Source organism: Sebastes fasciatus, chromosome 3, assembly GCF_043250625.1.
Source record: "Sebastes fasciatus isolate fSebFas1 chromosome 3, fSebFas1.pri, whole genome shotgun sequence".
NCBI lineage: Eukaryota > Metazoa > Chordata > Actinopteri > Perciformes > Sebastidae > Sebastes > Sebastes fasciatus.
The window spans coordinates 15,080,715-15,093,068 of NC_133797.1; the positions used below are offsets into that span (position 1 = coordinate 15,080,715).

General features: G+C 39.6%; 1 protein-coding gene across 2 annotated transcripts in view; it reads left to right on the forward strand.

The window, feature by feature from the left end:
• add3a (adducin 3 (gamma) a) overlaps window positions 1–9,495 on the forward strand; it is a 35,704-nt gene extending 26,209 nt beyond the window's left edge. For both annotated transcript variants that reach the window (XM_074629191.1, XM_074629193.1), the window contains one exon: window positions 6,591–9,495. In XM_074629191.1, the coding sequence (XP_074485292.1) occupies window positions 6,591–6,841 (251 nt within the window). In that variant the 3' untranslated portion in view covers window positions 6,842–9,495. The remainder of the gene's footprint in view (window positions 1–6,590) is intronic.
• Window positions 9,496–12,354: the final 2,859 nt, after the last annotated feature.

Genomic DNA, 12,354 nt, shown 5'->3' on the forward strand with positions numbered 1-12,354 from the left:
TCTTTGTTTAATTGAAGAAAATTGTGGCACATCCAGTCATTGATTTGTTCAATTTACTTACGCAGTGCTTTTATTGGACCATAGTCCCCTGGGGATATGGTTATGTAAATGTGTGTATCGTCTGCATAAGCATGATAACTTATTTTGTTGTTTTCCATAATCTTAGCCAGTGGAAGCATGTAGATGTTAGACAGAAGAGGACCCAGAATGGAGCCTTGGGGAACTCCGCATTTCATATTTGTCCGCTCAGATGTGTAATTACCTATAGACACAACGTAGTCCCTGTCCTTTAAGTAGGATTCAAACCAGTTTAGTACTGTGCCAGATAGTCCCACCCAGTTTTCCAGACAGTCTAGTGATGTTCTGATTGACCGTGTCAAATGCAGCACTAAGACTGAAATTCTCAGAGTAGTCTCAGTGCTGTGGTTGAAAACCTGATTGGAAGACATTAAAACAGTTGAACAGTGGAAATAATAATAATCAACCCCCCATCGTTGGTACAGTGTGTCGTTATGTACATTTGTACTATCTTGCCCAATTATCCAGGTACAGACCATGTTATCAAGATATTCATTACAGATCATATTAAGTGCCCATTACAGAACTTATTATCAAAGTACTGGACGTCGGTTTTAAGTGGCCCTACAGCTGCACTGGGCATTCACTAGCTAACTTACTTGGATCCCTACGAGATCAGTAAAATGTAAGTATTGATCATATAACAGTATGTTGTCTGCGCTGTACTAGACTTTTTATTGTGTTAAGTTAGAAGTAAAGCTAAGGTTTGATTTCTAAGTTACCTTTTACCCAGCTAACGTGAGCTAACTTGCTATCTCTAACGATTACTAGCTAAGTAGCCTTGTTAGTGTAATGTTAATGTAATGTTACTGTATGTGTGCGTACGTGAACGGGCACACACACAAACGGATGTGTGTGAACTTAAGAAAATGTAAACTTTTCCAGTTGATGATAGTAACTGTGAGCAGGATTTTGTAATTTTGCAGACCCAAAATAGATGCTGCAACGTAATTCTTTCTTTGTCTTGTTTTGCCAATTGTATTCAGCCATTTTGTTGAAATTGTCTCACTTTGAATTTCCCCAGATTGAACTGCTGAGGATGAGGATGAAGAAGGCACCTACTTCTTTCAGAGAGAGAAAATTTGAAGATCACTTTAAGATAACACACATGTGGAACAGATGCCAAATCTCACTATTTGTTATCCACACCATTATTTTTCCCACTGCACATTGTGTGAATTACTGTGAATTTAAGGAAGATAATATAAAATAATATATATGATTTGTAATAAATCTATTTATTTATTTATTCATATATGGAGATAACAGGTTGCTTTATATACATGAGGTTGGTGAATATATAAGCAATGCTTATATTTATATTTATGACATTAACATGTTAAAGAACAGTGAGTATTTAAACTGTGGAATATCGTTTACTGGTGAAGGGGATGTTTGGTGTTACAGGGTTATTGACTCTATATGACTGATGTTAACTGTTCATCGGAGCAGAGAGTGTAACAAAGAGGCTGCTATCTGAGGTGCTATTTTGGCATCTAAAAATGTCTTAAAGGGTATTTGCGCTACCTAAACTGATTTCATTATGTGTTGTTTGCTATTGTAATGTTAAGGTGTAAGATATAATTCATAACTTTGATTAGCTTTGTTGTACAGTGTTACACTGTATTTATTAACACTAATATTCAGCAACTTGTGAATTATAACTTGTGGGTCAAAAAGGGGGTTAAAGTATCTGGTAATTGTTATGCTCATATTTCTCAAACATTCATTTGTATTTGCCTGACTCTGTATGAAAGGTAAAAATAAATAAATTGAAATACAAATAAAGTGTTTTTCATGTTTATTGCTCTCCCTGTTTAAGATTAAGACTGAAACCTGACCAAGCTAGCAGTGAAATAAACAATAAATAGAAAGGAACTCTAACTCTTACTCAAAGTGCATTTTAAATGAATAGATGTACATTTTACTTTTAGCTTTGGAGACTTTTTCGGAGTGCAGACCATATATATATATTTTTTTAAAGTTGGAGCATCGCCTTATCTCCTGCTCCATCCTGCTCTAGTTTCGCTCCGGTACTCCTCACACTGTGAGTTTGAAGCATGCCCGAGAGAGCTTGAGAATGTATCTGTGTATTGCGCACGGCGCCTGACTAGGAGTTTTTCAGACTCCAAACATTTCCAATAACTCCAGTGTTCTCAAGTCCGAAAGTCAACAGTTATTGAAAAACTATAGATGTAATAATTTCCAAAATTCTTATCTAACGAAATATTCTGCTTCAAACCATATTTGTCGGCATTTAGCCTTTCAAAAGCAACATTTTCACTGTTGTCAAACACCGTTTGCTCTCCCACTCGCCGCACACAAAGGACACACCTGTATCTAGCAGAAATCAATTGAAACTGACGAGTTAGATTCATTAAATAAAGTTGATTCAATTTTTTAAAAAAATAATACAATGAATCATTTTATTAAACTTGAGAAAATAAGAAAAAATATGCAACTCAACTGTATACTAAACAGTAAAAAAAACATTGTAGTACTACATTTACTTGACAGAAATGCTACAGTGCAGATTCAGATTTGATGCATTATTATTCATTAAACTATCCAGCATTATATTAGAATTGAAAACGTCACCTTGAACAGACGTTAAGTAAATTTAAGTACATTGTGCTGATAACGCCTCTCTTTCACTCTTCACTTTTAAGTAAAAAATTGAATGCAGGACTTTTACTGTAGAGGAGTAAAATCACTTTGTGAGAGCTAGGAACAATTAGTACTGGCTGCAACATCGGTGAAATACACTTAGCAGAGGTATTCATTCCCAAATAGGCATATTAGTCGCTTGCTTTGACATAACCACCGCGGTTATAAAGCAGAGCATAGATTTAATGAGTGGAGGTATTATGCCGCGTTAAAGTTATAAGTTAGTATGGCAAAAACGTACACAATTTGAGTCGCAATGGAAGAGTGACGCTTTTCCTGTGTAGGCTATCCGCTCGTGCTTGTTGACTCCAGAGAAGTGAAGAAAATTAGCAAGCTATAAATTGGCAAGCTATAACCAGGATCCAGCAGTAAAAGGGTAGTGCTCCAAATGTAGCCAGTGAGCCGTAGCCTGCACGCTGCGGTCCTCAGGAATACACCCGCCAAGTGTGAAGTTGATCAGATGAGCCGTTTCCCGAGATATGCGAAGGCCATACACAAATACAGACAGAGATTTCTTGCTTTATAGTTAGATACCCAGCCCTATGTCTGAATATACGTAGAGCTCTACATGTGCGCATGCATGAACGTGCGGTACACTTAAAGGTCCCAGTCTGGGGTTTGAAAATATGGTCACCCTAAACACCGGTTGGTACGGTCAGGCACACACATCCGTGTGCGTACACAGACACACACTGTAACGTTACACTAACAGTTTGGCTACCTAGCTGGCAATCGTTATAGCAAGTTAGTTAACGTTAATTAGGTAAAAACTAACTTATATAGCAAAGTTTAGCTTTACTTATAACTTAACAGAACAAAACATCTAGTATAGCACAGACAACATATATGATCAATACTTCCACTTCATTGATTTTGTAGGGATCCAGTAAGTAACAACCGTAGTAAATTAGTGATTTGTAGAATAGGATTTGTGCACCTGCAATGAAGAATGAAGGTGTAACTGATGTGTTTGTGGGGGAGAAACCAATTCTACAAGTTTGCAACTCCTAATGCATTTGTCTCTGACTTTAGATTCACTGATACACGTGTGACCATTTTCTACAAATACAGATTCCTCTTTCACAAGTGCTCCAGTGTTTTGCTCCAATAATACCTTTGTGCTAATGGCGGCAAGAGGCATCAATTCAATACCCAGAAATCATGGGCTGTGACATCATGACATGCTCATGTTACCATCCCAGCAGGTCTGTGATGTTTTACACCAAAGACAAGAGAGAGGCAAAAGATCTTGTGCTGTCACTGCCACTGTCACAGGTGCTCAGGTTTTTGCTCCAATAATACCTTCATACATTTGGATCTACAGTCTGGTATCTATTACCGTAGACATTGTTGTGTATGACATTTGAAGGCAGTTTGTGTATCTCAAGAGAGACAAAGATCACAGCGGCCTCCTTACAGGTTGTAAATAATGACACTATGGGATTGACTTCCTGTCAGCTTCCCTCCAGCACAAACACGCCAAACCACACAATGAGTAACAATTAACCCACGACAGCACATTGGCTCAGGGGACCTATATTTTCTGACACCACAGCTATGAGGTCAGCCCTTATAAAACCAGGTCTATTGTCATTGAACCACTTTTGGTAACACTTCATTTTACAGGTCCGTAAATCTCAAGGTGATTATGTGATTATAGCGAATAACCTATTTAAAATATCACCCCAATATTTACCTCAAAATGTATCGAAAATGACTATTATAAAAATGATTTAATAATTAGATTCTGCTATTTCCCCATAGCTGGTAATTTATTTAATACATTTCCAGGCAAAGAATACAAAGTTAATTGATATGCTGTATTTCCATGTCTGCTGGTAAATAGATGATAATTATCAAATAACTTCTTAAAAAACTCCCTGAATCATGACATTAGCTACCAGGTTACATATGCGTAGACAATAAGTCACACCATGGTGAGATCTGTGCTTGATCAGAAGTGTTTTCTACTGGTTTTCGTTTTCCACCTCCGATGAAGAGCCGCTTCTCAAGCCTAAGGGCCCTATTTTAACCATTATATGCTATTTTGGCATATAGTTATTAAATCATGCTTATCGTAAAGTCATTTGCGATACATTTTGAGGTAAATATTTGGGTAATTTGGCAGTAATTCCAAAGAAATTTCAAATAGGTTACTTGCTAATTATCACCTAGTTACCATGAAATTTGTGGACTTGTAAAATGAAGTGTTAACAAAAGTGATTCAATGACAATAGACCTGGTTTCAACACAACTGAGGGCTGACCTCATAGCTGTGGTGTCAGAAAATATGGGTCCCCTGAGACAATGTGCTGTCGTGGGTTAAGTGTTACCTCACTTTTTAATATCGCCTTGTGTGTGTTTTTGTGCAAAGATGAAAATAACAAGAAGTCATTGTTTTCATGTGTTAGTATAGTAACATGATGCCGCTGCGCTGCATTTCCTAACCGGCATTTGCTACCCAGAGAAAGGGATGTGACGCTGATGTTACGTGAGCAGTCATTAAGGGAGTGGGTGGAAGCCACCGTTCAAAGCCCCATTTTTTAACGTGAAAGGAGGACAGACTCTCTGGGCTATTAGGTCACTGGAGTTTTATGCAGGGATATTATGAAATATGTAGAGCACAGGGACAGCGTGTCTCTTTGTATGAAGCGGAAGTTCAACACAGTTCAAATGGTATTAGTGTGTTTGGTACAGCAGGGAAAGCAAAGCCTCATGAGCTACATGAGCAGAGTGAGGCATTCAGGGGGTAGACACAATAACATGAACACCTTCCGTTTTAGTTGAGACAATAAAAGGGAGGTTTCCATAGGACTTTTACATTTCTGAGGCTTGTGTCGTAAGATTTGACAAGCTGTCTCTGTTATTTTGTCCAAAAACGTGACTTCTGTTGCTCCTAAAGTGTTATCACGCCTCTGAGCGAGGTGAGCGGCATTACTACGGTTTTGCACTCACCAGCTCACGTTACCGCAGTCTTGGAAAGGGAGGAGTGAGCGGAGGGGTACTCAGTTGGTTGCAATCTGCAACCACACCACTTGATGCCACCAAATCCTACAAACTGTACCTTTAAGTGTCAATCATCAATCTAATGTTAATGATATGTAAGGGATAATATACAGCAAGCTGGTCATTGTTGTGAAATAAACTCTGGCAGGGTCTCTCATCGCCCTAAAGGGGTTTATTTCACAACAATCACCCACTAGCTGAACATTATCCTGCTTATTACACGGCTACTTACTTTAGAAATCAATAATTTGACACAAAAACAGTCGGCTAGAGTCCGACATCAGAACTACGCCCATAGCAACGGTCTGTTATACATAGCAACGGTCTGCTATAAAGAAATAACAGACTTTAGAACGCCATGATTGACCAATCAGAATAGAGTATTCAACAACGCCGTGTAATAAGAAATGTTAATATATGGAGGAAAGCTTAAATTATACTATACATGTCCACGTAGCCCTGAAGGTCTTTGTTACTTGACTTCATTTTGCATTGTGTATGCTTGTTACTGTTTGACTTACAGAGAACAAATGGGAGATGAGTGTTTCCCAACATGTTATTTACCAAAAAAATGTATTAGACAATTGATTTATTCCATCAGTCAGTTTGATTTTAGCTCTGAATTGCAAACCGTAGTGTCTCACAATTTCCTACATTATCTACTCTTCCACATTATTACACTTTTGCATTACTGTTGTTCATATGAAGCATAGGCCATGTGGTTATTTATTAGCTGTGGGTGCTATCAGTTAATAGGTTGTGTCTAACAGACTTGAGTGATGTGTCCGACCTTTGTTCCCTGTCCTCACCTAACCTGTGTCTCACTTGTCCTCCTTCAGACAACCACACGGGCCTGATGAACGGCAAAGACAACCACGGCGACGTGGACGAGGAGCTGTCCAAGCGCGTCAGCCAGCTGACCACCAGCGTGGAGAGCGTGGAAATCACGGTGCGCTCGGGCGAGAAGATCGAGGAGGCGCTGTCCCCCGAGAGCTCGCCCTCCAAGTCGCCCAACACCAAGAAGAAGAAGAAGTTCCGCACCCCGTCCTTCCTGAAGAAGAACAAAAAGAAAGAGAAGACGGAGGCCTGAGAGCTGACGGGCAGCGGGGGGGAAGAAGAAAGAGGGGCGGCAGCCACCTTCTCTGTTTAATGTCTGTGTTTTTATTTTGTCTCCGTTTTCAATGTCCTTTTATGTTTTTAATTTTATTTTAATTTTTTTAACAAAAGGTTTTATGAACAAAAGGCAGAAGAACGGATCATATAAAAAATGTATTGGTTTGCAACTAAAAAAAAAGACAAGAATGTCTGTGAAATTTTAGGATGGGCACGTTGGTCCACAAATTAAAGTTGCAGCAGGTGACTCAGGTGGGTGTTGGGTGTCTACACACCTCATCACCTATCTATGCAGTACTCAAACAGGGCTTCTTGGAAGCAGTAAACTGTCATTTGAAGCCATTTCGATCCTGAATAACTGGCTCCTCCTGTGTTGTTTTGCCGAGCTCAACATAGAACTTGAAACGAACTCGCTTTTTTTTTGCCTCAAAATCCAATTTTATGAAATGATTGGGTTGCAACATGAGTTATAAAACTGCACAAGTTGAAACTAAACTTTTTTTTTAAGACTCCCCCGGTCTTTTTTTAAAGGTTTTGTTTTTACGTTCTGGTCACCTGACTCTGCATAGGGAACTGAGAGGCCACATGAAATTTGAAGTCACACTGGAAAACCGGTCTCAGAATGAACAGCCACGGGGTTTGTGTTGATTTATTTACTGTGAGAGACGCTTTCTCTCCGCTCTCTCACACTCTTTTCTTCCGCCGATTGTGGTTGAACTAGAAGACGAGTTAAAGACTGGACTGGAAAAGATAGTGAGGATGAAGGCCGGCAGTTTATCACAACTAAGTTGACATAATCTCAAAGAGCCGCTGACTCGCTAGAATATTTATGTAGCATTTTCATATCTTCTCTTCATCTCGATGTGTTTCTTTGCCAAACTAAATGGAAGAAAGAAAGAAGAAACAATCTCGTTTTAGCGAAGCGTCACTGTTTGTGTCTAGTTTGTCATCTCATGAAATCTTTTTTTATTGAACACAAATTTAGCCGACTCTGTTTTGTACTCATTTTACAGAGATTTACAGATGTTACGCATGTTTTCTCTTTTTGCAAGAACTGAATTTATATGGCTGGCTATGTTCTGTAGTGATGCCTGATTGCTCAAATTATATTCTAATCTTCAGAGTACACAAAGTTACTATATAACACAGATATATGAAAACTGGATATGTTGGCTATAGATTTTTAACTATATATTTTTTATTTTTATTGAGCTGCACTTTTCTCGTGGTATATAACACATTTTAGTTGCAGGTGGTTTCACCAGTGAAGGAGATTGTGAAGTATTTGGTAAAAGTTGTGCAAGTAGCAAGCGAGGCGTGGTGTCGGAGAAAAAGGTCAGGACCCAGAAAGTGAGTCGAATGAGGAAAGAATAGTCTTTCATTGGTGTCGCACACGTGAGAAACGATCTCTACTTCTCAACAAAACAGGAAGTGTAGTGCTGAAATACTACGTCCAACTATCTGCCGTCGCCAGCTGAAATGAGAATCGTGGAGCAGTGACATCTTTTGATTGGTGTGTTTGTGTGTTTTGTTTTTAAAGCCATATTGTAATTTTTTTTCTCCTCCATTGTTTTTAATGATGAGACAAGGGTTGCGACTCTCGGCTGCCTGCTCGGGCGTCAAGGACCCTAACAAGACCTCTGTTAAATCACCCCAGTGACTGCATCGACGCCCCTCAGGCTCCCAGAAACTTTATTTTTTTCAGTAGCTACATTCAACAGCAGCTACGCTTCCTCTCGCTTAATTTGCCATCTATTTCCTCCTGGAACTGGAACATTATAAGGAGGTCACGTGGACGTTTTACTTTCATTTGATTGCTCTGCGAGCCCAGTCGTCATTTCAGCTTCTAAAGCCTCCCCCTCATGTAATTTCTCCAGTAAACACGATCGTGTTGTAACTGTCAGATGACCCACAGTTGAACTCTGCAAAGCCAAAGTGTGATGGGTTGCCACACATCCTCCCCCCGCAGTTTAACCAGATGTACCAATATCCCAGCTAGCAATGTGAAGTATTGGATTTGAGGGGGAGGAAGGGAGGGAGGGTTTAGGGACACATCTTTAGCTGTGTTAAATGATAGCTTTTGGCTCCAGGCAAAGAGCTGAGGTCACACAACGAAGAGATGGAGAAGGGAGGTGTGAGTTTGGAAATGGAAGTGCATTTGTGTGTGTGTAGTAGAGAGGGTTAGGACAACCTGACACTAACACACCATGTTTTTATCACTCAGACTGTCTTCTTTCATACCATCTCTCCTCCCGGAAACCTTTTTTTCATCCTCCATTTGTATCGCAGTTCTTTTTTTCTTTTAGTTTGCAGAGAGCACTAGGCTTTTTTTTTTTATTAACCATTTTATGAGCATAAATTGCTCCCAGGTGAACTGAATGTGCATTGCATCCTTTTTATTTTCTCCTCTTCTGTTTCCGACTGTTTGCACCTTGCTTTACTAATGCCTCTCTATCCACTTTTTTTTCTGTTTTTAAAAAAAAAAGAACAAGTTTTTGCTTTGGCATGCCAGAATGAGCCAAGCTACTTTGTGACCTGTGAAAATCCTATATAAATGGTTATCTAATGGAGTTGCTTTTAGATGTATTGCTAATCAGTGTAAATTCACAAATAAAACTGTATTTTAAGAAACGGAAGCTCCTTTTTCATGTTTGTTCATCACACAGTTTTTAAGTTGAACATAATCCATACACGCACTCATTTTCCTTTGTGCCATTATCATGCAGTTATATGATGACGTGTACATATTCACAGTTTCATGATAAGAACAGCTTCAGATAGAAGGACCTATATGCTGAAATACAGTACTTCGGTGTTAAATGAGCAGGAAAAAAACAGTAACTGGTGCCTTTCTTAAATCTTTATTCTTGATGTTTAAAAGATGAGAATGAATATATTGTATGTGTGAATAGTTCAATCAGGAAGTCGTGGCACATTTATGGCAATGATTGACTAAATGCAAGTGAAAATGTGACTGATCATAACAGAGGCGCAGGAAATGCAGAAGCACTTGAGCAGACGTGCTGTCAAATGCAGAGTGAGCACAATGACACTTGGCACACTGAGATATTGCTCTGTGAATATATAGAGAGAGAGCAGTATGTACTGTATATACTGTTTCTCCAAAACGCTGTATATTCATTACCAGAAATCTATGAGATGTATTTTGTTATTGACATATTATAAATACTGTGTCATTTTGTTTACAGTGTTGTTACTCACGTATTCTTTAAAGGTATAATATGCAACAATTTCCTTAAACAACAACGTATAGACTGATAATCCCTCTCAATCATCACCTATGATCCACTAGAAGTGTGTGGTGGTGTCTGTCTCTCTGCCTGTATTTTCTCTTTTCTTCTTATTTTGCTTTACTCTGGACGCTTCTGGATGTCTGTAAACAGCCTTTCGCCCCCACGTTGTTGGTGTAACCCCCAGCCGATAACAGCGCGCAGGGTGTGCAACCCATTCAGGTGGTCAAATATCACCGCTCTGTCACGCCCCTCGGCTTCTGATACCGAGGCATAATCATTAGGCTATAGATCGATGGCCACAAGTCCCCCTTTAGATGCTTTGCGGCCGTATTTGACGGATGAGAACGGGTTTGTAACATCGCTGTGAGTTCCCCTGTTCCTCTGTCTGTCCTCTGCTGTGTGCAGTGGCTGCCGTTCGCTGCTATCGGTGTGTCAGTTTGACCGAGGGACACACACCAGGCAGAGAGGACAGACTGCCTTTCGGCTGCTTTCATTCAAAATCCGGAGGGTTGTGCCGAGTTAGTCATGTGTTTATTTGTGTTTTAGAACATAACCGCTGGGAAACAATCAGAAAATAACGTATTATTTCTCTGATTCGCTGCTTTGTTCTCACTAACGCCGTTCTCTCTCTTCAGTCACTCTATAGCTTGCTCGACTACCACTTCTTTCTCTTTCTCTCTCTCTCCCTCTTGCTCGTTGAACTGAGGAGGAGTGGCCAACTTTGAATGCTGTGTGTTTACAAATACCAGCCGACAACGGTTACATATTATACCTTTAAAGCAGTGGTTTCCAGCTGTGGTGCTGGAGCCTCCACAACGGGTTGATAACTGGTGCAGAAAAATAAGAAAAATTCTGCTACGCCAAATTAATTTGATTTTTCTGGCTTTTCTCTAGTCCTTGGTTCTTTCTTGTGAAATACTCTATAGTTTTTACCTTACAACTAAACTGCGTTCTCAATTATGTTTGGAAGGAAACGTATTTAGTCGCTGATTACGTTTATCTTTGACGTATCCCAAATATGTTTGTAAGTTCACGGACAGCCGCAGCGGGTGACGTAGTACAACGAGCAACGCGCAGAGCAGGTGACATATCTAGTATATCAAGCAAGCGTTAGTGAAAGTTATGTTGTATTACGAGTATAACAAACCAAACCATGATGTTTTTTACTAAACTTAACCCAGTAGCTTTGTTGCCTAAACCTAACTAAGTAGTTTTGTTGCGTTTTTGTTTGGTTTGGTTTCAATGTCATAGTCATTTTAAGCCAAATTAGTTTTGTTTTGCTTCAATTTACAACTTTAACCAGGTGTTTAAAACTGCGACCGTAATCCGGGAGAAAGTATGTTTCCCTCAAAACGTATTTGAGAATGGAATGTAGTTGAATGGGAATGTAATTTTGTGGGAGACCGGGTTTCTTTTTCCACATACGAAGTAGTACTCCCCAAGACAGATAACAGACTTTGATATGTAAAATCAGTAGAGTTCCCCTTTTAAAGGGTCTAAAAAGGTCGGGAACCACTGCTTTAAACAATGGTTATGTTGTTTTTTTTGTATGAGTCGGTGTGACTTTTTGTTTGGCGTCCCTTTGATGTGTCCACAGATGCTCACTTTACTGCCAGAGTCGGCTTCACTCTTAATATCCAAATGAACTGCACTCTTTCCAGCCACAACGGTGACGTCCGTCTCGCGTTGGTACAAACCTGTCGCAGCTTGACACAACATGGCGTCTGTGTCCAGTAGAGTATCCAGGCAACTGGCGAACTTTGTGTGCATATGAGCAGCCAATGTGCCTTGACTGCATTTATATCCTCAGATGCAAAACAGAATATGCAAAATCTATATGTCATGATGGTGTGTGCTAACCTCCCTGTAAGATGTCTCTCTCTGGTCTTTCAGCCAATTGACTTACTATTTACATTTTGACGTAGGACTAGTTCCTTGCCCTATTGCAGTGACCTCAAATCATTTTCCCCCAAAACAAATGTTTATCTTTATGACGCTAAGCTGCTGCAGGTGGAGATGTCCACTGTGGACTGTCCATCACTTCTTATGATGTCTCTTTTTAGTAATGATGCCTTGTCTCACCCCGGCCTATTTTCCCCTCATACTCTTCTGGGGAAAAAAATACAACTCAGCGTCCTCCACTACTGTCAAAGATCATATTTTTGAGATACTTATTCGTTAGATAATGTAGATGACAATTTAAGAAATGCCCAAATTGTTGAAGAGAAAAATGTAT